The sequence below is a fragment of the Ranitomeya variabilis genome, chromosome 2 (genome assembly GCF_051348905.1).
Source record: "Ranitomeya variabilis isolate aRanVar5 chromosome 2, aRanVar5.hap1, whole genome shotgun sequence".
NCBI lineage: Eukaryota > Metazoa > Chordata > Amphibia > Anura > Dendrobatidae > Ranitomeya > Ranitomeya variabilis.
In genome coordinates this window covers 29,255,428-29,282,646 of record NC_135233.1, presented here as the reverse complement: position 1 = coordinate 29,282,646, position 27,219 = coordinate 29,255,428, and the positions used below count along the sequence as shown (strand labels likewise).

General features: G+C 42.6%; 1 protein-coding gene and 1 long non-coding RNA gene across 2 annotated transcripts in view; one reads left to right on the top strand and one right to left on the bottom strand.

Moving 5' to 3' along the window:
• The first annotated feature begins 12,385 nt into the window (after window positions 1–12,385).
• Window positions 12,386–27,219, top strand: part of LOC143804276 (calpain-8-like) — an 83,634-nt gene continuing 68,800 nt past the window's right edge. Inside the window, exon 1 of the mRNA XM_077282211.1 lies at window positions 12,386–12,679. Coding sequence (XP_077138326.1) covers window positions 12,443–12,679 — 237 coding nt within the window. The 5' untranslated portion in view covers window positions 12,386–12,442. The remainder of the gene's footprint in view (window positions 12,680–27,219) is intronic.
• LOC143809050 (uncharacterized) lies at window positions 14,798–20,516 on the bottom strand. The gene is made up of 3 exons (XR_013222046.1): window positions 20,133–20,516; window positions 19,853–19,964; window positions 14,798–14,984 (listed from the first exon to the last, which is right to left on the bottom strand). It is a non-coding gene; the product is annotated as an uncharacterized LOC143809050 (long non-coding RNA).

Sequence of the window (27,219 nt, the reverse complement as noted above, 5' to 3'; positions counted from 1 at the left end):
CATAAGGCTGGCTCATGTCCCATTCTTGGACCCACCTATTTCAGGTGATAGTGTATAAAAATAAGGGTCTCCTGTGTTATTTATCACCATCTGCCAAGCTTTACGCTGTACAAGTATGTTCCTTTTCTTGTGTTGGAACCAAATAAAATGGTTTCCATTTCTACTTGCCTAATCACATATCAAGTCTTTTTGTGCTAGATGGATTTTATAACATCATACATCTGTTATGGTACAGTTTGTTGCTAATGAATATAGTTTCTTTATTGACTTTTGAACTGCGCTTGCGTATATGTTCTGTGATATCCCGGGCTATCACTGAAGACCCTTTTGCATGGGCACTATAGGGGCCCTACAAATGGGTCTATTTCTTCTATGTATGATTACTAATTGAGAATTTTTCTAACCCTCACGCACCCGCAATATCTAGCGGTCCACCAACCAAATGGGTTGCTTATCTGATGGGTGGACGCTTGTGTAGCTTCATTCCTTCTGTATGGTTTGGTACTAGCACAGTGCAGTGACTGGGCACATTGATTGGGTCTGGGACCTGTAATATCGATGCGCTTTCTGGTTGATACGGGTTGCCTAGGCAACTTCTAGTATCGGTCGGCGCCAGCGTTATGGGTGTTTAGATGGCGCCTGCGCAGTACAATCTTGCGCATGGCGTCCGAGACCTCTATGTGTCTGATGGTTACCTGGGCAACTCATCACACAGATGAAGCGCTTGCGCAGTACACTGGGTGCATGGCTCTCTGCGCCTGCGCTCTTGGGTCTGGTGCACGCCACTGGGACTTCCTGCTGACTATGGCTGCAACCGCGCTGCTCACCTGGTATGCATTATTTAGTTTTTTGTATGGTATATAACGGAGGTCCACACCACTGGGTGACTGTGGACCTTGAGGAAGACGCCTCCAGCGTCGATACGCGTGGGTCGTGCAGCTGTAGGGTCGGGTCTTTATTCAGCCGCTTATTTGCTCTTTGTGTGGGAAGGGGGGTCTATGCTGGGTGGCCCTTTTCCATCTCTTAGCCGATCCCAGCTATTTCCCCTAGGTAGTGTTCAGCATTTTGTCACCGGCTTGCATAAATTATTTTTGCTTTATATTTATGTTGATTAGGATAAGTGGTCAAGCAGAGTGTTGTAGGTGACACAGCATGCACATAGGGGCTGTAATCTATATTAATATGTGCCTTTCTCCTACTATTTGGAATGTATAAATAGGTTACATTTGTGGATTAGCACCTAGGACCTGTGTTCCATTGACACTTGCCTCTTTCTCCCACTACTATAAGAGCCGGTATTAATCAGAATGATGAGACCCTAACATGCTGTTATGGTATTGTATTGTGCATCATATGGACCCTCATTTCCCATTGTTTATGGGTGTTTTTAATTGTTTTTACTACAGTTGTTGTTGTGGTGTGGTTCTAATAAAATTTGTTATACTTTTGTTAATTGTGTTGTGGTGATCCCATTTCTATGATGCAGTCTTTTTTTCTCATAGAGTGTTTAGTCAATTGCATATGCATCCGGTGATCCCCGTGATATATTTTGTTAGTGGATGGTGCCCGCTTAAATTGTGGTTCTCACTTGTCAAACATAGTGCGTGACTAGTGTGACCAACTTTTTTACTATAGATGCAGCCTATGCATGTTAAAAATAATAAAAAAATTAAAAAAAAGGTTATACTCACCTTCTGATGGCCCCCGATCTCCTCAGCTGTTGGTTTGTGTGTAGGACCTGCGATGACGTCGCAGTCACATGACCGCAACGTCACGGTCACATGACCGCGACGTCATCGCAGGTCCTTCACACAGAGCATCTATAGGAACGGAAGCGGCAGCATGCACTGATGAGAGGCGGAAAGACTGCGGGGGCCATCGAAGGTGAGAATATCACTATTTTTTATTTTAATTCTTTTTTTTTACCAATTATACTGTGCCCAGTCCGTGGAGGAGAGTCTCCTCTCCTCCACCCTGGGTACCAACCGCACATGATCTGCTTACTTCCTGCATGGTGGGCATAGCCCCATGCGGGAAGTAAGCAGATCAATGCATTCCTAGGTGCGCGGAATCCCCGCAAGTCCGCATTTTTAATGAACATGTTGCTTTTTTTTCTGCGATGTGATTTTTTTGCGGAAAAAAATGCAACATTTGCACAAGATATACGGAATACACTGAAAATAATGGGAGGCATATGTAAGCGTTTTTTTCACGTTTTTATAGCGAAAAAACACGAAAAAAATGCAAAAAATCCTGAACGTGTGCACCTACCCTAAATGTCTCTCTTACTGAGAATACCTTGCAGCAGTTCTGGCTTATTTTTTCTAATAGTACCCAACATGGTCATTTTTCTTTTCATCAACATCTGCCCTAATTGATATGATGTAAAAAAAATTGTCGCATGTGACATTTTATCCTTTGAGTCCCTGGGTCAAATCCAAGGCTACTTGTATACCTTGATTTTTTTCGGCTCTTTCTCCAGCTCGTTTTCCTATGTATACCTGGGCATTTACAGCGTACGCACTTTTGCTGTCACACAGAGTCCATATTTTGATGCCGTACTTTGCAGGCTTACTTGGAATATACTGCCTGAACGGACACCTACCTCTGAACAAGACCAATTGCTCATCTATAGTCACATTGTCACCAGGATTATAAAATATTGGTAGAATTTCTACCCATTTCTACCCACATGAACAGCAGGGTAAAAATATTTGGCACTTAACTGTACTGGAAGGTAATCCATCAGCAGTATTGTAATGAGAAAATGTATGTATGTGTAAATCTGCATGGACCAAAAGGACCTAAATAAATTGATAAATAGTAGTAGATGTAATATATAGTCTAAAATGAGATTATAGCTCCTTTATTTTACTCATAAAATGGCTGGAGATCACTATAAAAGGCTATTGGTCATTTTTGACCGAACAGTACAAGTGTATAAAAAATTGTGTAGCAAAAAGTAAACAAAAAAAAAGTACCCATAGTAAGAACCCCTCAAATGAGGAAAAGTCAATCAACCACAAGTTTCAGGACCGCATCTTGAATATTTTAAAAAATATTAAAGTTCAAAATCGGTCGTTTTTGACCGAACATAACAGCAGGGTTTTAAGCCTACTACCAAAAATTCTTAAAATATTCAATACTCTTTTTTACACATCCTAGCCCCTTCCTGTAATAACATTTTCAATCCTTGCCCCCTTTTGTCTCATTCCTGTTCCCCTTGTGTCTCATTCCTTGTCCCCTTGTGTCTTATTCGTGGCCCCCTTGTGTCTCATTCCTGACCCACTTGTGTCTCATTCCTGGCCCCATATGTTCTCCCATCCTGGCACCATGTGTCTCCATTCTGCCCTCATATGTCCTCCTATCCTGGCACTATATGTTCTCCCATACTGACCCCATGTGTATCCATCCTGCCCCCATGTATCCTCCCATCCTGGCTCCAAGTGTCTCCATCCTGCCCCATATGTCCTCCCATCCTTGCCCTAGTGCAGCGCCCCAGGGTCCTGGTCGTGGCAGTAATGTCATTTTCCTCTAGGGGAGAGTGATATTATGTTTGGAGGCAAAGAAGGACAACTTCATCCAGGTATCACAAACATGCAACACATTTCACACTCCAGGCCACCAGGGGGAGCTATGCTCCTATTTATTAGGTCACTCCCCACACTTTGGTAAAACTCGTGACCTGTAGGGAAAGTTAGTGAGTTGCTGGCTGAGCTTTGCTCAGGTAGTTAGTCCCTGGCAGGGGTGGGATCCTGTCAGAGATCGAGACAGAAGGACACGGAGCTGTGCATGCCCTGAGAGCTGCAGCTTCTAGAAAGAGACACTGAACAAGAACTTTATTGCAGAGAGGGTGAAAGAAGTCGTAGCAAAGGAGTGGATACCAGGAGGAGATCAGCCCTACACAGGCTGCCTCTGTCTGAGGCGCAGGATCATGGTAGCCGGAACACCGAGGGAGCAATGATCCTTTATGCCTTGCTCCAGAGACCGGCAGGACAGCTAATTTCACGTTACCTGTCCGCCCCTACACCCAGGAGGCAAGGTGGCACCCACGAGAGGCTGGGGCATGATAGAGTCCCTATAAACCGCCTCAAGCCACCGGTCATACGGGTTTGTCCTAGCCATCTGGGGGACAGAGAGAGAGACATAACATCTACAAGTTGTGAGAACCTTATGAGAAGCTTAGCAGTAAGGGACTACAACAATACAGCGCTAGAGGAAGGCTACTGATTTCCACCTGGACAAGGGAACTCTGGACTTGCCTCCAAACCGGCCGGACTCTGTCTGCCCTGTGATCTGGTGCTCTGGACTGTGGATGCTGAAGTCTTCAGTAAAGGTAAAGAGACTGCAACCCTGTGTCCTCGTTCTTCACTGCGCCATTCATCATTCACTATCTACACACTGTGAAGCCCTGGGGACATACTTCACCTGTGGGAAGGTATACCATCTAGCTGCCTTAACATCACCCCAGCGTACCCCTTAAAGCAGCGTCGGTCACCCTGACTGAATACCACAGGTGGCGTCACGAACATTCCCCTTAAAGACCTTTCCCCTTTTAAACAGATGTCCCAGGGTCACGGATCAGGTCAGCCACCGTGACATCCCCCTGTGAATCGCAGGACCCGGTACCGAGTACGCCGCGGCCCCATGGGAGCGCTCCAACTATGTGTTTCCATCCTGCCCCATATGTTTTCCCATCCTGGCCTCATAAGTTTGCCATAAGGCCCCATATGTCTCCATCCTGACCCCAGGCCCCATATGTTCTATCCTGGCCCCATGTGTCTCCATCCTGCCTACTTATGATTTCCCATTATGACCCCATATGTCTTCCCTTCCTACCATAGGCCCCATATGTCATTCCATGCTGTCCCCAGGCCCCATGTGTTCTCTCTTCTTGGCTCCAGACCCCATATGTCCTCCTATCTTACCCCCAGGACCCATATGTCTTCCTATCCTGCCCCCAGGCCCCATATGTTCTTCCATCCTGCACCTAGACCCCATATGTTCTCAATCTTGCCCCCAGTCCCCATATGATCTCCCATCCTGGCCCCATACAAAAGATTAAAAAAAGTCTCTCCTTACATGGCCATCTGAGTTGATGCATGGTAGTGACATCATACGCCAGCGACGTGCGTGCTGACGTCAACTGCCCACCTCTGATTGGCTGGCGACTGTTAGCTACTGCCGTGCAGGAAGCAACTGGCTAGATTTTAATTGAACAGTTGAGCAGAAGAAAAAATAGGGAAGCTAGGACCAGGCCCCCCTTCTTACTTCTGCTCACCGGGTCCCATATGCCAGTAAGGGCAGTAATGACCTTATTGCAGCCCTGTTTACACAAGATGATTCACTGCTGAGAATTATATTTATTTTGTGCAAACCAAAGAGCATTTCACCTTAAGAACATGCATTTTGCTCACTTATTATTGTTGATTGTCAGACAGTTTGCACTACACAATTATCCTAGGAATGCATGTTCACAATAATCTTACAGCGTAAATGGGCCTTTGTATTGACTAGAGATCGGTGAACTTGATCGGAAAACGTTTGCCAATCTCAAATTCGGCACAAACGTAGTACATTCGGATTCATGTCTGGTTTCCCGAGCATTTTTAATCAGTCGGCAAATCACCACTAATGCTTTTGCTATTACTTTGAATAGGTGGTGCTGCTGCTGAATTTGTCAGTTAGCTAGATAGGATCCTGTCCTGCGTGAAATAGATTTTCCAGTATCTAACTAGATTGTGCTAAAACTGTGTTGCAGTCTCAGGAGGCCCAATTTGCTAATCTAAATTGTTTGGGATAAAACGGTGTTGCAGTGAAAAATCAGAAGGACACATTTCCTCTTAAAAATCGTTAGGAATAACAATGTTGTGCAGTCACGCTACCTAAGAAAAGAAATACTGATTGTTCATTAAGTGACAGGTCACTGATAGGTGTGGGCCTAAGGTTGTGAAACAGCAGGTTACAAGAGGGGAAGGGTACATACAACATGAGTGGGAAAAAGCGAGGTCAAGGTTGAAGGGAAGGGTACATACAACATGAGTGGGAAAAAGCGAGGTCAAGGTTGAAGGGAAGGGTACATACAACATGAGTGGGAAAAAGCGAGGTCAAGGTTGAAGGGGACTAGGTTAGGGGTTCGACATGTATGTGGGTTAGGTGTTAATGTTAATAAAAGCTCAACTGAACAAACTCTTCCAATCCAAAAACCACTGACAACATTTGTTACTGGCCGGGCTACTTCACCCATTTTCTTTAGCAGCCGCACAGCAGTACGCCTTGTGGATTAGGGCCAGAAAGAGCATGTGCTCCAGTGAATAGCAAGTGCTGCATCAAGTGGCCTCTCCTCCTGGAGGTGGCACTCCAATCACCCTTGTTTCCCCCGCTTCACAAGTTTCCAAACGCCCAACTTACTGTGGGGAACCACAGATGGGCCATTCTGCAGAGCTGTTTACACTTTCTATTCCATGGACATCAGAGGTCTGCTTCAAACATTCACATGATTCAGAGGAGGAAAGCATCTGCACTGATGCACAACATTTTTTCATGTTGGATCTGGGGCTGGACAAAGTAGGGTCCGAGCAGAATCCAGACCCCCATCACCAGATATAGCTACCAAGAAGTTAGTCCTAAAATTATGTAATGGCACTTCAAAATAATCAGTACAACAAAATGTCCACTGTGATTAGACAGTGGGCAAACTGAAGAGAACCATTAAATTCCAATAAAATATGAACTTTTATTATGAATAGTTAGAAGACAGGTACAGAACAGATTTCCACAAAAATACCCCGCAGAGGGCACCAAGATACCAACCCAGGCCAACAATCTAAAATAAATTACTTTCTCAATAAAGAATTGATATTAATTAAATAGATTGGTACTTATCTCTATAATATATATACTGGCAAGATGAGGTACTGCTTATAAATGGAAAGGGATCACATCAATAAGGATCAAATGTATATATGAAGATGGGTCAATGCAGTATCAAACGAAAACAAAAGACCCTCATATCACAATACCAATGGTGACCCTGCATAAAATAGTGTAAAATAACCCTTAAAAATATATCTTTAATTAACCATATTAAAATTCTATATATAAATAGTAATAACCAACACCAAAACCTAAGATCAGAGCGGGGTATTGATACAGCAATAAATACGCCAGGGAGTCCTGATATGGAACAAACAGTCCTAACTTTATCCCTAATTGCTCCCTATTGGACTGTACCCTCCCAATGTTGGACGTAGACATTGGACAAATCATGTCATATCATTCAGATAAGTAACTTATTATGGTTCGAGTAGCATGCTTTTGTTTCTCTATGGCAGTGATATCTATAATATGACAATACGTTGTGCTGTGGCCATGAGAGACTAGTGAAACTATATATACGTGATGTTTCCTTCTAGCTTGCTATAAATATACTACTTGGTCGTGGTGACTTAACTATGCAGCCAATTATGGCAGTAGAATGTAAATAGCTTATGAGCACAAGAGCACTTTATTTCTTTTCCCAAAAAGTTGAATTTTGGAGGCCTATTTGCTCCCTCTCTATGCCCCTGACAACCTAGGTGACTATATATACATCCTGATTTGAATAAAGGGCGAGCTAAGGGAACAGTCCTGGATAAAAAGCAGACACAAGTGCAATAGGTTTCAGTGCAATATCATTGTATCTTGTGCAAGCCTACTTAATTAGTCTTTTTAGTCGTACCAAGTATTTGTGGTTGTGTGTATGGTGTTGGGATTTGGGTGTGGGTAGTGGTGAGGGTCCGTAAAGGGCCAGAAGGGACAGCCAACGCGGAGTGGGGGCGCCATGCCGAGTTTAGGGTGCCAACCTCCACTGCCAGGAAGGTACAGTCCAATAGGAAGCAATTAGGGATAAAATTAGGACTGTTTGTTCCATATCAGGACTCCCTGGTGTATTTATTACTGTATCAATACCCCGCTCTGATCTTAGGTTTTGGTGTTGGTTATTACTATTTATATATAGAATTTTAATATGGTTAGTTAAAGATATATTTTTAAGGGTTGTTTTTCTTTTTATAGACTGAGTATACCCCTATATTTTTTGTTTTTGGTTTTTCTATAAAATAGTGTAACCAGATACATGCCAAGTAAGGATATTTACCTGAATTCAAATGGCCATAGGTAAAAGTGGGTGGTCTGGTGATTCCCCCTTGATTCCCTCTTTTGCTTATGGCCATTTGAATTCAAGTAAATATCCTTACTTGGCATGTATCTGGACATTTTATTGTACTCCCCATCACCGGATGTTAACCACTTGGGGTGGAGGTGATCCTGATGAGATTCAGATACCAGAGGCACACACGAACTGTACTGTAGTGTCATGGCAGAAAGAGGAGGAGGGTGACTCTCAGGGTGAGGAGTGTGCAAACAGAGAGGATGATGATGAGGTTATAGATCACACCTGGTGTGAACTCAGAGGTACGCAGCTGAGTAGCTCAGCAGTGGAGGTGGAGGAAGACGATGAGGTTATGTTGCGGCACATGGAGTGATGGAATCATGACAAGCACTGCATCCTCAGCCAACAGTGTAGCTTTGGGTAGCACCAGTCGCAAGTCTGCAGTTCGCAGGGGCGTGAGTTGCCTAGCCTGGGCCTTTTTTGAGACTGCAAAGAATGACCCAACTCATGTTATATGCCAAATTTGCAAAAAAAAAGACTCAGTAAAGGCAAAAATTGCAATAATTTGACTACTATATGTATGAACCGGCACATGCGCGATCAACATACCTTAGTCTTTGAATCTCACAGCGCTAAAATGCAGCCTACCGGGCCTCACCAACTACATCTGCTGCTTCTTCCTCCTCTGTCACCATCGAAAACATGCTTGTAGACAATCTTACGATCTTAAGAGTGGTTTTCCCCAAGACAGCAGTGAGGTACGCAGTGTGCATCGCAGCTCTGGAAATCTAACCCCCGGAATGTCAAGGCATCATCACAAAAACATTAGCAGCAGCAGCGTAAGTGGCATAAGCAATTTCTGTGAGTTGTTTCACACATTTTTTAGACCAGTCTGTGCACCAGCAGAACAGAGTATATAAGTCTGACATGTTGTGAACGACTGGAGAGGATGGTACAGGAGTATCTGGAGCTCAATATCAATGCCATCAGAGGGAATTTGGACCCTTTTGCATTTTGGTCTTCAAAAATGGAAGAGTGACCTGAGCTCACTTGTCACGCCTGTCACGCCTTGGAGATTTTGTCATGCCCGACAGCGAGCATTCTTTCAGAACGTGTCTTCAGTGCTGCTGGTGGTGTTCTGACGTATAAGCTCATTTGGCTGTCCCCTGAAAGTGTAACGTAACTTTCATCAAAATGAACAAGTCATGGATCTCCAATGACTTTTGCAGACTGGCCAGACTAGGCGATGGTGTCATTTTTAGTTTCATGAATTGGTCTTGCATTGTTGCAGTTTGTGATACCTTTGTCGTGGTTTCTGTGCCTGCTGTGGCTACTGCTGCTGATGTTACAAACAGTTTATTGAAATGTAGAGACTCGAAGTTGGGTCTCCATCTGGTGGGTTGCCTGTAATGGAAGGTGTGTAAGAGGCCTATTATACTGTTTCTAATCTGTGGAAATTGATGCCACTTTTCCGGTGTGTGACAATAATCTTTTCAAATGTGGAGACTCCAAGTTGTGTCTCCATGTGGTGGGTTGCCTACAGTGAAAGGTGTGTCAGAGGCCTATTATACTGTTTCTAATCTGTGGAAATTGATGCCACTTTAGTGCTGTGTGACAATAATTTTTGAATTGTGACCACTACAAGTTGGGTCTCCATCTGGTGTGTTGCCTGTGTAAATAGGGCTCCCAGACAGACAGGCCTGCACTTCATTTCACTTAACTACCTGTGTTATTTTCCTTACATTTTTCTACCAATAGTAATGTATGAAACCGATGTTTGTGCCATCTGAGTGTGGCTGAGTGTTGCATGAGGCATCAGAGCTCCTAGCCAAGAAGGCTTACGCAGCTCCCTAAACCACCAGGTCCTCATTGAAAATTCAGTTCCAAGCTGTAAATGCTGATTTGGACCCTGATACCTCATGCATGGCCCATGGCTGACTGATTCTGTGCCATTTGCAAATTTCTACTGTGGGTCAATAGATGCCACTTTTCATGGTGTCTGTGTGGTGCCCCTGAGGGTCCAATCGCCATAGAGGTACTGCACCTCACCCAGAGGTGTGGTACCCCACTCTCAGCTAAGGAGGGGACACTACCTGTTGTGAATTCTGTTTTTGGCTCCCTCTGGTGGCTACTGGTGGTACTGGCTTACTTTTGTCTTTTGTTTCCAGTGCACCTGTTCCCATCAGGGTTTGGGAGTTTCCTATTTAGTTTGGCTTCTCAGTCATTCTAGTGCCGGCAATCAATGTTATCAGAGCACCTCTGTTGCTTGCTACCTGCTCCAAGTCTGCAATTCAGCTAAGTTGGATCTTTTGTATTTTTGTGTTTGTTTTGTCCAGCACGCATTTATACACTCTTGCTGCTGGAAGCTCTAGTGATCTGAAATTACTACTCCGGTGTCATAAGTTGATATCGGAGTTAAAGTAATTTCAGGATGGCTGATTAGGGTTTTGAGGTGACCGCGAAGTCCTCTTTTGTATTTTTTGCTATCTAGTCAGAGGGCCTCTCTTTGCTGAACCTATATTCATACTGCGTACGTGTTTTCCTCTTACCTAACCGTTATTATATGTGGGGGGCTACTATCACTTTTGGGGTTTCCCTGGAGGCAAGTCAGGTCTGTGTATTCCTCTACTAGGGGTAGCTAGATCTCCGGCTGGTGCGAGACGTCTAGGGATAAAAACGTAGGCACGCCCCCCGGCTACTGTTATTTGTGTGTTAGGTTCAGCATCGCGGTCATCTGAGTTACCATCTTCCTAGAGCTAGTCCGTTTTTGCCTAAGTCCCTGCCATTGGGAACCATGACAACTACCCAGTACCCACACACTAGATCCAACACTAGTCCTCTCCAGGCCAGGGAGGAACTAGGCAGATGGTGTGGGTGGAGAGAGTGTCAGTTGTGAGGAGTTGTCATGGAAACAAGAGGGAGGAGTTAGTCAGTCAGTGGGGAAGTTGGAGCTGGGGACTTGAGGAGTGAGGAGCTCATCCCAGCATCAGAGGACAGAGAGAGAGAGAAGTTCCAGAGAGTGAGAGAGGAAGAAGGGGTCCTAGGGGCACGGGTAGTGAGGAATCCACCCGTGGTGCCTGAATCCATGCCAGTCATAGTTGGGTGGAAGTGCCAGGTCACACTAGGGGACCGGCCCTAGACTAGAGGAGAAACTGAGGACTCAGCTAGCAAACAGGAGGCTGAGGTAATTAGATGTGCCACAGCCACAACCACACACATTCACAGAAAAGGCAGCTGCATAGGATCAAAGAGACCAGGAATACGTTGCCCGACAAGACCCAAGGCTGCTGGCTTGGGACACTGTGTGTGATGGCACAGGGCAGTGAGACATCCAGGGAAGGGGCATAAGAAGGGGGTTCTGGCAAAGTGTACCCCGAATTACCTGAGAGCTGACTGGACCACAGACCTGGAGAACACAGCACCCGGCTGGGGATTGCATAAAGAACTGTGAGTAAAGTGTGGAAATTGCACCCTGCTGTGTCCTCTGAATTATTGCTGCACCACCTGCCCTGCACTACGACCACCACCATCACATTTAACACCATAACTGCCCTGGGGCCTAGCTCTACCCGTGGAGAGCTGTACCAACTCTGCTCCGTCAACCAACTGCCCCAGTGGACCTGAACCGCAGCGTCGGCCATCCATTGCCGAACACCACAGGTGGAGTCACGAACAATCTCCCCATAAACTTTATTCCCCTTTAATTTCATTACTTTTATTGGATGCCCAGGGCGGGTAACTGCTGCCGTGACACATCCCCTTAAGAACCGTGGGACCCGGCCCGAGTACCCCACGAACCTGGCGGGCACTCCATCTGCCCCTAATTTTAGCTGTTTGGGAAGCCTTTTGTCACCCCTTAAGGTGTTGTCTATACATTTGGTTTTGCCTCCTGTTTAACTTAATGTGGTTCGAGTACGATCTTCGAGCTGTGCGGAGAATATGTTCGGCAAATCGAACCAACCTTAAAAGTACCTCTAGTATTGACCAGACACAGATATATATTTTTTTATATTTGGCACAGTCTGGTGGTCCTGGCCTCAGCAGATTTTCCATCTCTTTTGGGTGTATAACTTACTACTGTACCTGTAGCTCCCATGATAGTGACCTTTTTTCCAGCTCGGTAGTCTTGTGCACATATTTACACTCTTGTGATTAAGCTCACAGATTTGCAGTCTCCTCCCAGCAGTAGAGGAGCCGGATTGACAGGCACCTGGTCCCTTATTTATACCTCCGCCTGCTGCTAACAGCAAGTCACATTCTATAGACTTGACCCTCAGGAGTGAAGGCAACATGTCAGGGGCTGCAGCAAAAGTTGCCAAAAACAGGGCGGTAGCCGACGGACTCGGTACAAACCAGAACCCGGTCAAGTATTTACATCAGGACTACGAGGAGCTGCGGGCGCAGTGCCTGGCATCCAAGACTCTTTTCAAAGACGACCAGTTTCCCGCATGTGTATCTGCCCTAGGCTACAATGAATTAGGACCAAACTCTGCAAAAACTAAAGGAATTGTGTGGAAGAGACCAACGGTAAGAAAGCACAAATGTCATGTATACATATATATACATGTAATATATACATTTACATGTTGTATGTTAGCGCCGTCCTTACAGATGAAACTGTACATGGGAATTTTATTGTGAAAAGATACAAAAATAGTAGAAAATATGTGCGTGACATTTTTTTTTTTTACTACATACAGTATGGTACATTTCACAGGCCTTTCACCAGACACCTGTTTCCAGATAATTATCAGTACTGTAAAGCTATGTGCACACGTTCAGGATTTTTCACTTTTTTTTGTGTTTTTTCGGCTGTTTTCGGTGGGGAAAAACGCTTAAAAAAACATACATAAGCATCCCATCATTTTTAATGCATTCTGCAATTTTTGTGCACGATGCGTTTTTTTCCGCGACAAAAACGCATCGTGGTAAAAAACGCAGCATGTTCATTAATTTTGCAGTTTTATCGCGTTTTTCCCGCTATTTAATGCCTTGGGAAGCTCTGGAAAAAAAACGTGCAAAAACGCGTCAAAAACGCGCAAAAAAACACATGCGGATTTCCTGCAGAAAAAGTCCGGATTTGTTCAGGAAAATTCTGCTGAAAATCCTGACGTGTGCACATAGCCTAAGAGAAAGTTCACGCTGATCATCAAAAAACATTCAAAGAATGAATATATGCATTTCTATTAAAAAAAACACGACTTGCTATTTAGGCTTTTGAACGTCTTTTAACAACTTCAGGTTTCTAAAAAGCGGTTAAAAGAAGTGATGTGTCCATCCTTCTGGAGTTTTCTGCTCGGAAAAGGCCCTGGACTTTACAATACGAATCAGTTAGAAAGCTCAAAAGATGCCCAGAAGAAAACCTGACCTTTTTGTTTAGAGCATTTTGCTGTAGTGTTTTGCTTTAAAAATTGTTAATGTTTTCTTCATTATTTAATGGAATCATAAAAAAATAACCAGGAAACAATAATAAAAAAATACTTCACAAAAGCTATGGGAAAACCATCCAGAAAAACCTGCGGCGGCCAAACCCAAAGGAAAAACACTCAGGAACAGACACAAAAGACGTCTCTAAAAAAATCAACCCAGAGTGTCCTGAAGCGTCATCTGCTTGAAAATCTTTTACGCTCATAGTAAAAAGTAGTAAATTAGCTCACCTGAACAGCCAATGGCACATAGAAGCAATGAAACGTGCGGCCACACGTGGAAATAGCAGAAAAGAAATATGTGAATTCAAGTTCTTGCATGCAAAAAAATGTTAGTGAGGGATCAGTGACCTGTCAGAAGCCATGACACATGAACACCTAATCAGAGCACCACATGAAGACCCCCACAGGCCGCCCCGAGGCACGTGCATATGATTAACTCAAAACTAAAAATAAAGATTAAACAACAACCACAAGACGGATTTCATCACCAGGTATCATTGTCATCAGTATAACGGCGCAGACCTGACACTGTCTGTAGGTCACTGTGCACAATCCTGCTGACAGGTTCCCTTTAAAGGGAATCTGTCACCTCAAATTGACGAGCTATGTAAATGCCCTGTGTTCGGTCAGATGGGCGGTGTTTCGTCTTCATTCCTCCACCCCATCCTTCCCCGCTGTCCGCAATATTTTTGTGAATTTGAGTAGGTGTCCTCTATAGTTCGCGCGTGCGCAATGCAATCTTGCCTCGCGCACGCGCAGTATGCTTTGTCCATTCGCGGGCAAAGCCGAAAAGCATTACTGCGCATGCGCCGGCGCACTATGTCCCAGAATACAGTGAAATACTTCCAGGACATAGTATGCCGCTGCATGCGCAGTAATGCTTTTTGGCTTTGCCCGCAGATGGACAAAGCATACTGCTCGTGCGCGAGGCAAGATTGCATTGCGCACGCACGAACTATGGAGGACACCTACTCAAATTCCCGAAAATATTACGGACAGCGGGGAAGGATGGGGTGGAGGAAAGGAGACGAAACACCGCCCATCTGACCGAACACAGGGCATTTACATAGCCCGACAATTTGAGGTGACAGATTCCCTTTAAGCAAAACATGTGACAATAGAAACGTGTGAAATGTATAAAAAAAAGTTATTTCAACAAATTATCACAAAATAGAGTGCACACATCTGACAAAGGAAACAGACTGACATGTTAAGAGTTAATAATGATACATGTCCCCATGTTGTAGATCCAAAACGCTTCCCTGGTCAGCAGGCGTCTTTTTAAGTATCCACCTCTGGATAGCGTTTGCACTCTTTCAATGCCGACCACTTTCAGGAATGCAGTGGAGCGACTATGGTGGATAATGAAGTGCTTTGAGTCACTCGATACTGAGCAGTTGAAACTGGAGGGAGAAAGAATATCGGTTAGATGTTCTGATATATGGATTTTAAGCTTCCTAGTAGTGCATCCTATGTAAGCAAGATCACACGTAGTGCATTGGATCACATAAACCACATTCTGTTTGTTACAATTAATACATTGCTTGATTTTAAATTGTTGTGATTCATCATAATTAGTGATGGGAGAGCCCCCCGATGTTCGAGATTGGCGGGTTCGCTGTTATGAACCGGTGACCTTGGAGCCGCATGAGACTTTCTCAGGAGAAGGTGGAACCTGTACTGACCGCAAACCCTAAACTGACACCGCAACTAGAAGTAGCCGTGGGGTGTACCTAACACATCCTAGACACCTCGACACAGCCAGAGGACTAAATACCCCTATAGATGGAAATGGGAATTCTATCTTGCCTCAGAGCAGAGCCCCAAAGGATAGGCAGCTCCCCACAAATATTGACTGTGAGTATAAGAGGAAAGACAAACGCAGGCAGAAATCAGGATTTAGCAAAAGAGGCCATGCTAGCTAAATAGGAAAGGATAGGACAGAATACTAAGCGGTCAGTAAAAAACCCTAAAAATATCCACAGCAGATAATACAAAAATTCCACCATCTAACTAAAGACAGGAAATGTATCTCTGCATCTCCTGAGAATCCAACTTGACAGAAAATATCCAAACACAGTCTAAGCTGGACAAAAAAAAACAATGAATAGCACTGAATTGTTAAGCACACAGCATGTGTGCAGCAGAAACAAAACCAGACACTTATCTTGGCTGATTTGGCAGCAGGGCAGGAGGAACCAGACAGATGCATAGCCTCCAAGAACAATGGACAACTGGCAAGGGCTAATGAATCCTGCACACCTAAATACCCCAGTCAGAGCTGCAATCAGCAGGAACACCTGCCCAGGATTGCAACCCAGGGACAACTGCATTACCATCAGCAACCACCGGGGGGAACCCAAGAGCAGAATTCACAACAGTTCGCCCGAGTTTTTTGTAAAGTTCGAATTTGGGGCCAGAGATGACACGAACTTGCGTCCGAACACCGAACTTGGACTTTAAATATATGGGAAAATTAATAATAAACATTAGAATTATACTTACCTGTCCAGCGACCCGTCCTCCTGTCCCGCTGTCTCCCTGCCGCATCTGCTTCCGGGGCCGCTCATTAACTGCCGGCAGTATTCACTGCACTCGGCAGTCTTTGGCTTTTTCCGGCAGTGACATCACCGCACAAACACTGCCGGAAAAAGCCAAAGACTGCCGAGTGCAGTGAATACCGGCAGAGGGTAATGAGCGGCCCCGGAAGCAGATGTGGCCGGGAGACAGCGGGACAGGAGGACAGGTCGCTGGACAGGTAAGTATAATTCTAATGTTTATTATTAATTTTCAGGGTTTTTTAACAGCCCGAACTGGACCCGAACTGTAACACTATGTGTTCGCCCATCCCGAATCATAATTGGTAAATATACGTGTGGGAGTTGAATGACTGCATGTGCGACATTTGTTACTGACACATTTGCAAAACCTGAGTGGTCTTGCCACGTTTACCCTGTTGGGTAGGATTCAGGAGACTGGGGGATAATATATTACCTAGAGTAATTGCTCTTTTTGCAGCAACCGAACAACCAGAACGTAAGATATTGGATAGATCTGAATCCTCATGGGAATATGTTTGAGAACAATATGCTTTATCTGGTTAACTCGTGGACTCAATGTCAAAGATAAAACAGGTTGTTTCTCGTTGGAAACAACTGATTTCCTGTGTGAATTGTTGTATTCAATTAGATTTTGGCTTTTTTTTTGTTTTTTTGCAATGTTATTAGCCCAATGTAGTACCCAGTTTGAATAACCCCCTACGTAACAATTTATGACGAGAGTGTTTTAGTTCCGTAGCCAAATAGAGTTTATTATTACAATTTTTTTGTGATACGTGTAAATTCACCTACTGGAATCGAGTTCCCTGTATGTCGGGAATGGCTACTGCTAGCATGTAAAATGGTGTTACCTGATAAAGGTTTAACAAAGACAAAGATGGCTGTAGAAACAAACTGATCACATATACCCTCCAACTGTTGGTCTAAAAAAGAAATAGAAGTTGCATTAGCAGAATATTTGTTATGTTTGTTATTAAGGTGTTGGACAAATTCTGGTATGCCGGATACATCCCCCCTCCATATTAGAAGTATATCATCTACATATCTGCCATACCAGAATATAGAAGGAAGAAAAGGGTTATTGTGACTCTACAAAAAAAAAATCCTACTAATAAGCCATAACTAGATTGGCTAAAGAGGGCAAATATTTAGCGCCCATAGAATTTCCCCTGTGTTGTAAAAAAAATTGTCATCAAAAGAAAAATAATTGCAAGTTATGAGAAATTGGGTAGCTTGAATCACGTACATGCACAAGTCTTCTGAATAATCACCGTGTTTGGTTAGATGATATCCCAGGGCTTCTAATGCGATGTCCTGCGGTATTTAGGTATAATGCAACCATGTCGCAACTTAGCCATGAGAAATCATTTGTACAAATTAAGTTGGCAAATTGGTTCAATATATCTCTAGAGTCCTTTAAAAACCCAGGTTTTTTTGTGATAAAGGTTGAAGAGGAGAATCTAACCACTCACTGAGGTGTTTCGATGCCCGAAATGATTGGTCTCAGTGGTGGTGAGTCCGTTTGTTTATGCACTTAATGGAGGGCGTGCATTATTGGAATAATTGGATGATCCACCATAAGATCTCCCTGCAAAGGAGCAAGAGCTCCCAAAGAGATACCATCCTGGATGATTTCAGTGATGTCTTTTTGGACATTGGGCGTTGGACCATGCGTAAGTTTTTCGTAGACAGATATATTCTCCGATAGAAGTTTAATTTGAGAAAGATAAATGCTGGTTTCCAATACTACCACCACATCTCCTTTATCCGCCATTCTTATGGTGATGTCTGTTAATTTTTTAAGATCCTGCAATGCATGTGATTATTTAGAAGATAAATTAGCTTGATGTTTTTGAGATTTGGTATGGATATCCACATTTTTGCTCTCTCTCTCACAATGACATTTTGGAAACGTTCCATATAGTCTGCTCATGACTGTACGGGATAGAAAAAGTTTTTTTTATGTATTAAAATATGTTCCTTGAGTGATGTTCTTTTCAACCAAAGAGCCGGTTGGTTGCAGATTTTGTAGATCCATTAACACCATCTATTCTGAAAAGGAAAGACCCTGAAATTCATTCACAATGTTATTATTGTCTGAGGCGTTAACAGTCAACTCATCAAATGCAAAAAAAATGTTTCCTAACTGTGAAGTTACGTATAAACCGATTAATGTCCATTAGAGTGTTAAATAAATCGAAATTTCTGTCTGGAACAAAGTTCAATCCCAAGGCCAATAGTTCTGTTTGTGGGTCTGTCAATATGTGCTGTGATAAATTTAAAACATTTGAAAAAGTTTTTGTGGTTAAACATTCCTTCTGCGGCGAGTCGCCATGCCTATGGCGCTTGAAATGTTTGTGTCTGCCGTGTCTCTTATGTTTTTTGAATTTCTAAAATTTTTAGTTTTGTGGAAATAACTAAGATCACCGTGAAAATCTGTATCAATGGCGTTGCCATCAGAAGAGTTCTGGTTGGATGAGCTAAAGCTGACATGCATGCCAGATGGAATGGGAGTATGTGGTCTATTGTGCTATAATATAGATTTAGGTGTTTTCGATGATTTAGACCATCTGCACCATTCATAAACGTGTTTATTAGTATTGGTATCTCGGTAAAACTTGAATTTCTTATGGATCATAATAATATCCTCCAATTTAGATATACCGTATTATGTTCTATTCTTTGTATGGAACTATTATAATCTGGATTTACTTTGTATTGTTCCATATTAGATTTGGTGGCAATTTTTAGCATTCAGGAAGCTGGGTTCACATCTTTTCCTTGAAAAACTTTTGCCTGAGTTTAAAAGGTGTCGTATGCACATATCCTTGTCATGCTGTGACTGTCTTTGCTACGGAAGGGGAGCCTCAAGCTAACCCTGGAGCTGGGACCATAACTGTCCTTGTCCCAGGGGGGTACACTTGAAGGTAGAGAGGCCAAAGTCTCCGACCTTACTATGCTCCTGTTAAGCCCTGATCTGTCCCCTCCTCCACCCCATAAGGCCTGGGACAGAAATGTAACGTAAACAAGACACAAAGACAAACCAGGGTTAACAGAAAACCCCTATAATACAAAATTACTAACCAACAATAGGGAGGAGGATAGGGACAGGGAGGAATAAACTAAATGGGAATAGGGACCAGTAGATAAACACACATGTACCACAGAACACTACTACAACAACTCCACTTTAACCATTTAGCTTTAGCACACAGCACAGGAAGACAAATTTTTCACCAGCAGGGACAAGGTCTGGCCAGTTTATATAGGAAGAGGTAATGACCAGATCAGAAGCAGCTGAAATGGAGCTACATGTCTCTAATCAGCATAGAAAGGGTCGTTATCCTCTTCAGCACCAGAGGAAACTAAATTCATTTAATATGGGATACAAATCACACCATCTCTAAAGAAGATCTGCAATTCATTACCCAACATGACCGACTAACTCCAAGTCTTTCAGGGGAATGTGACACCCTCATCACAAGCCTACAGGTTTTTGGAAAAACTCTTTTGCAGTTTTAGATTTTTTTTATTTCTTTTGGAGACAAAGCCATAAGCCATAATTCTGGCTTTGGCTGAAAAAAAACCCTGCATTAATTAGCTTCAGTAAACACTGCCAGTCTGTTACTTCTTCCTTTTAAGATCCCCTAAAAAAAGCATACAAATTGTCCAATGTGTCCCATGAATTTAGATTCTAATCCCCCCATACTTACCATTAGCATCACACCCTCTTACATTGAGCTTCAGCCTCAATTCCTCACGTCATCCTTCCCCCTTAGGCCATGTTCAGATGTGGTAGATTTCTTTTTGGTGTGGATTCTGCACCTAAGAATAAGCAACTTAGTACAGTACAAAGCAAATAGTTGGATTTAAAAAAACTTTTTTTTTTCGAAAAACTGGAGGAAAGCTGGGCAGATGGTAAAAGGAACCGGACAAAATATTTTTACAAATGGTGATAGTGGTTTGACTCTTGTCTCTCAATAAAAATAATACCTTTTTTAGTAGAGATCAGATGTGCCAGTCATGAGGTATCAGGAGTAGAAGCCATATGCAAATCAGAATGGAAGTGCACTGGGGGGGTGTCAGAAGCTGTCCACATGCATTGACTCTGCCTTAGAATTCTGATTATTGATACATTGAACCTCTGCAAAAAAAGCTTTAATTTTTATAGTGGAACGAGATTCTGTACAGCCATACCACAATATTTTTTTTCTTATGTAGACTAAATAGATACAGGACCGATCTTTGCACATTTTTTTTTTTTAATTTTGCAACCACAAATTTGTTGTTAGTCTATCTCTTTGCATCTGGAATGGATGTTTCATAGATTTCAATGTGCCTTAAAAACTGGATAAAAAAAAAATCATCTACAAAAATAAGTTTATTTTAAGTATCATAAATGCACAATTTTAAAAAAAACTTTTGATGCCGTTAAGCTCAGATCACCCACTGCATGAACTGGATTTTTTTAAAGAGATTTTTGTTCTGCACACAAAAAAAGCCTAAAATAATCACTTAAAAATTCTTGAAAAATATCTTTCTATTCATTTCTATTGTATAACCACTTCTACTGCTCATATGTTCAGTGTTTTGAACGTTTTTGCTTTTCCGCTTCATTTTTTTGAAACTTTCGATGCAACAAAAAGTGCACGTCACCTCTCTAATGCGGATCCTAATGGAAAATACTCCCAACACGGCACTGTCCAACAGTAAGGCTTCAGAAACCTCCAGGAAAGCAAAATTCTTTCAAATTCTGAAAAACCCATCAAAAAACTCCCCGAAGAAGGAACGTATCCTAATGCAGTTTCCGCTTGAATAAATCTCTGTGTGAACTTTTCCACGACTTTTCAAGCTTTGCCAGAGCAAAGTGTCACCATACTCCAATCAACTGCTGCTCCAATATCCACTACGATAGGAATTGGTGACATCTGGTGGATTTCTAAGGCCGCTTCCTTTACTCGTTATTGTCCTCCATATGTAAATTTACCTCCAGAGTGCAGATTTTTTGGTGGATGATTTCATGAATATTTGAGAGTCCCATCTTATTTGATCAACCCCAACGAGCCTTGCTGCAGTGTAAAGGATTGAGCAGGAAGTCAAAACTCTTGACAAGGCAGGAGAAGGGTTTTCGACTACTTCACAGTCACAAAACAAAGTCAATATATTTTATTGTGATACGCTACCAAAACATTTGACAGGCTGCAATTCACATCACAACCAGCGGGTGGACACATATAGCATAAACATCTCCTGACAGAGTATTGTAAAATCATGCTTTTCTTAAAAGCTGGCCATCTTGTTTCCAATCATCTCGGGATCTGTTGAACCAAGAGTAAGGGAAGGAAGGACACATCTGAATATTTTGCTATAGCAGTTTCAGGCGGTGTCTGCGATGATTATGTGCCAGGTACAGGATGCAGATAATAGAGCGAAGTATGAGACTGAATGATAGGGTGTTTTTGGGGTGTGGTTGATAGCACAGATTTCCTGCATCCAGTAACTTGATAAGGAATATTTCTTGGCAGCAGCAAACACTACAGTGGAGACATGCAGACAGGCTGGAAGGTTCTCCTCCTGCTTTTACTTTTATGACCGGTGTATATTGTGGTTAGATCCTTTCATAGATTTTCAGATCAAAAGGACAGGGGGCTCAGTAATTTGGATAAACCTTTTGAGACTGGTGGGAGATTTCCATAACTTCAGGGTTTTGATATAGCAACTAATCACATTAGCCCCATCAGTAGCCTTACTTAAAGGGTTTATTCCCATCTTCATGCATGTGTATTTTCAGATAGAGCTCCTAAAAATATACACTTTTGCAATTTACTGCTAATACAAATTTTCAGCCGTTCTAGAGATATTAACACTTTTCTTTTGTTTCCAACTCATTGCCTAGGAGACCGACCACCGCTGCTGGCTAGTTTGTAAACATTGCGCAGAAGCTGGTTGAATTAGGAGGTAGCGATCTTGACCAACTGCAAAATAGCTTCCATAGAAAAGAGCTTGTAAGCACTCCGCACGTAGAAAAGAGCTTGTAAGCATTGTGCACGTTCGGCTGGGAAGCAGCGGTGGTCGGTCTCCAAGGCAACAACCTGTAAACAAAAGCAAAGTGTTAATATTTCAAGAACGGCTGAAACTTTTTAATAAGCAGTAAGATGCAAAATTGCTTGTTTCTAAAAGCTCTATCCAAAAAATGATGATTGATAAAAATGGGAATAACCCTTTAAAAACACACTAAATTCAGCCGACCAATTTTATCAGGACGAACATCCAAGATGGATTTGGCCCCGAGAGACATAAGGTTGGGCTAGTTTGATTTGAAACATCCAGAAAACAAGCGCTTGTTTGGCTGACACCATGTATAAGCAGGCTCAGGAGCTGATCCTACTCCATTCAGTGTGGGTGCTGGCTGTCTTGTACAGCCGGCACCTAAGTTTAACTGCTGCGATCGTAGCTAGCTGTCATTAGTGACAGCAACATTGAAGAGGCTGTAAACAGGATGACATGGCTATTTTAGATCCTGGAGCCCAGACTGCCATATTTACCAATGCATCACAATATTACGGTATATAATCACAGAAGACCTCAGGTTCACGTCTCTTAGGAAACTAACAAAAAATATAGAACGCAATGAAAGATAGGAAAAAAAACACAAAAAAAGTGCAATTTCATATCACTGTGCTTTTCTCAGAATGTCATTAAAATGTAAAAAATCAAACAATATAACAAGCTTGTTCTGACCATACGCTGAACGGTACAAGCTAATAACATATAATACTTATCCAATATAGTGAACACCATATCAAACGGAAAAAAAACTAAATGTAAGAATTGGGTCATTTCGGCTTTCAATTTATTGGGATTAAAAGAGATTAAAAAATCATACAAACCCCCAAATAAGTGATGATAAAACTACAGCTCGTACAGCGCAAAAAAAGCAAAAACAAAACAAGTCCTAATACAGACAGATAAAAAAAAGTTGGAGCTTTTGGGGGAAAGGAGGAAAAATCTAAAGTGAAGAGGGGCCCACTGAGACTTTGTTCCCCAAAGCTCCACATGAACCTGGGGAAAGCCCTGCTTATACAGTATGTCTGAGCAAAATGACCTTTAGGCAACGTCCCCACGATGAATTTTTTTTTTTTTTTTTTAATCGACACTGAGTATTTTCACTGCATCAAAAACACAGCACCTTTCAGTTCCAGCAAAGTGGATGGGATTTATAGAAATGTCCTGCCCACTGGGCTTTTATGTTACTCAGCGTAAATTGATCTGCGGTGCGAGTTCCAAATCCACAACATGTCAATTTCTCTTGTGTCTACGCTGAGTTTTACGGGTATATTTCCTGTTATGAACTATACTTTTGGGCTCCCTCTTGTGGTCACTCGCGGTATGGTTCTTGGATTCTCTTTCCTCAGGTTTTTAGTCACCTGTTCGTTAAGACTCTGGGTGTTTCTATTTAAACTTCCTGGAGTCTTAGTCCATTGCCTGGCATCCATGTAATCAGTCCTTGTCTGGTTGCTCTTGTCTACTGGTCCTGATTTCTGCAACATAAGCTAAGTCCTGCTTTCTTGTTTTTTGTTTATTTGTATTATTCTGTTTTTTGTCCAGCTTGTTCATAATGTGATTCCTGATTTTGCTGGAAGCTCTTAGGGGCCTGATATTCTCCCCCCATACCGTTAGTCGGTACGGGGGTTCTTGGATATTCAGCGTGGATATTTTAGTAGGGTTTTTCGCTGACCACATAAGTCCGCTTTCTATATTTCTGCTATTATTTAGTGGGCCTCTCTTTGCTGAATCTAGTTCATACTTACGTTTGTCCTTTCCTCTTACCTCACCGTTATTATTTGTTGGGGGCCTGTATCTACTTTGGGGTATCTTTCTCTGGAGGCAAGTGAGGTCTGTATTTTCTCTGAAAGGGTTAGTTAGATCTCCGGCTGGCGCGAGACGTCTAGAACCAACGTAGGCACGTTCCCCGGCTGCTATTATTTGTGGGCTAGGATCAGGTATGTGGTCAGCTCAGTTACCACCTCCCTAAGAGCTAGTTTTTATGTTTGCAGACTTTGCTGAAGACACTGAGATCCTCTGCCATTAGGATCACAACAGTATGCCAGGCCACTGAATAGTTAATGCATTGCAGAAGTGGGATTAAAAGAAAAGAGAAGTTCTGAGTTTTTGTTTTTTTTTCTTCCTTCCCCTTTACCTCTGAATGGCTTGAAACTCTGCTGCAGACATGAATGTGCAAACTCTGATTACTAGTGTGGATCAGCTTGCTGCTCGTGTGCAGAGCATTCAGGATTTTGTTATTGGCAGTCCTATGTCAGAGCCTAAGATTCCTATTCCTGAGCTGTTCTCTGGAGATCGATTTAAATTTGGGAATTTTAGGAATAATTGTAAATTGTTTCTTTCTTTGAGACCTCGTTCGTCTGGAGACTCAGCTCAGCAAGTTAAAATTGTTATCTCCTTCTTGCGGGGCGACCCTCAGGATTGGGCTTTCTCATTGGCACCAGGAGATCCGGCATTGGCGAATATTGATGCGTTTTTTCTGGCGCTCGGATTGCTTTATGAGGAGCCCAATCTTGAAATTCAGGCAGAGAAGGCTTTGCTGGCTATTTCTCAGGGCCAGGATGAAGCTGAAGTGTATTGCCAAAAATTTCGGAAATGGTCCGTGCTTACTCAGTGGAATGAGTGTGCTCTGGCCGCAAATTTCAGAAATGGCCTTTCTGAAACTATTAAGAATGTGATGGTGGGCTTTCCCATTCCTACAAGTCTGAATGATTCTATGACGCTGGCCATTCAGATTGATCGGCGTTTGCGGGAGCGCAAATCCGCTAATCCTTTGGCGGTGTTGTCTGAACAGACGCCTGATTTAATGCAATGTGATAGAATTCAGACTAGAACTGAACGGCAAAATCATAGACGTCAGAATGGGTTGTGTTTTTACTGTGGTGATCCTACACATGTTATATCAGCATGCTCTAAACGCCTAACAAAGTTTGTTAGTCCTGTCACCGTTGGTAACTTACAGCCTAAATTTATTTTGTCTGTGACTTTAATTTGCTCATTGTCTTCCTACCCTGTTATGGCGTTTGTGGATTCAGGCGCTGCCCTGAGTCTTATGGACTTGTCGTTTGCCAGGCGCTGTGGTTTTGTCCTGGAGCCTTTAGAAAATCCTATTCCTCTTAGAGGAATTGATGCTACGCCATTGGCGGAGAATAAACCGCACTATTGGACACAAGTGACCATGTGCATGACTCCTGAACATCGGGAGGTGATTCGTTTTCTTGTTCTGCATAAAATGCATGATTTGGTCGTTTTGGGTCTGCCATGGTTACAGGCTCATAATCCTGTTCTGGATTGGAAGGCAATGTCTGTGTCAAGTTGGGGCTGTCAGGGAATTCATTGTGATTCCCCGTCAGTGTCTATTGCTTCCTCCACTCCTTCAGAAGTTCCTGAGTATTTGCTTGACTATCAGGATGTGTTCAGTGAGTCCAGGTCCAGTGCTCTTCCTCCTCATAGGGACTGTGACTGCGCTATAGATTTGATTCCTGGTAGTAAGTTTCCTAAGGGACGATTATTTAACCCCTTCACCCCCAAGGGTGGTTTGCACGTTAATGACCGGGCCAATTTTTACAATTCTGACCACTGTCCCTTTATGAGGTTATAACTCTGGAACGCTTCAACGGATCTTGGCGATTCTGACATTGTTTTCTCGTGACATATTGTACTTCATGATAGTGGTAAAATTTCTTCGATATAACTTGCGTTTATTTGTGAAAAAAAACGAATATTTGGCGAAAATTTTGAAAATTTCGCAATTTTCCAACTTTTAATTTTTATGCCCTTAAATCACAGACATATGTCACGCAAAATAATTAATAAGTAACATTTCCCACATGTCTACTTTACATCAGCACAATTTTGGAACCAAAATTTTTTTTTGTGACGGAGTTATAAGGGTTAAAAGTTGACCAGCAATTTCTCATTTTTACAACACCATTTTTTTTTAGGGACCACATCTCATTTGAAGTCATTTTGAGGGGTCTATATGATAGAAAATACCCAAGTGTGACACCATTCTAAAAACTGCACCCCTCAAGGTACTCAAAACCACTTTCAAGAAGTTTATTAACCCTTCAGGTGTTTCACAGGAATTTTTGGAATGTTTAAATAAAAATGAACATTTAACTTTTTTTCACACAAAATTTATTTCAGATCCAATTTGTTTTATTTTACCAAGGGTAACAGGAGAAAATAGACCCCAAAATTTGTTGTACAATTTGTCCTGAGTACGCTGATACCCCATATGTTGGGGTAGTCCACTGTTTGGGCGCATGGCAGAGCTCGGAAGGAAAGGAGCGCCATTTGACTTTTCAATGCAAAATTGACTGGAATTGAGATGGGACGCCATGTTGCATTTGGAGAGCCCCTGATGTGCCTAAACATTGAAACCCCCCACAAGTGACACCATTTTGGAAAGTAGACCCCCTAAGGAACTTATCTAGATGTGTGGTGAGCACTTTGACCCAACAAGTGCTTCACAGAAGTTTATAATGCAGAGCCGTAAAAATAAAAAATCATATTTTTTCACAAAAATGATCTTTTCGCCCCCATTTTTTTATTTCCCCAAGGGTAAGAGAAGAAATTAGACCACAAAAGTTGTTGTACAATTTGTCCTGAGTACGACGATACCCCATATGTGGGGGTAAACCACTGTTTAGGCGCATAGCAGAGCTCGGAAGGGAAGGAGCGCTATTTTACTTTTCAATGCAAAATTGACTGGAATTAAGATGGGATGCCATGTTGCGTTTGCAGAGCCCCTGATGTGCCTAAACATTAAAACCCCCCACAAGTGACACCATTTTGGAAAGTAGACCCCCTAAGGAACTTATCTAGATGTGTTTTGAGAGCTTTGAACCCCCAAGTGTTTCACTACAGTTTATAACGCAGAGCCGTGAAAATAATTTTTTTTTTTTTTTCACAAAAATGATTTTTTAGCCCCCAGTTTTGTATTTTCACAAGGGTATCAGGATAAATTGGACCTCAAAAGTTGTTGTCCAATTTGTCCTGAGTATGCTGATAC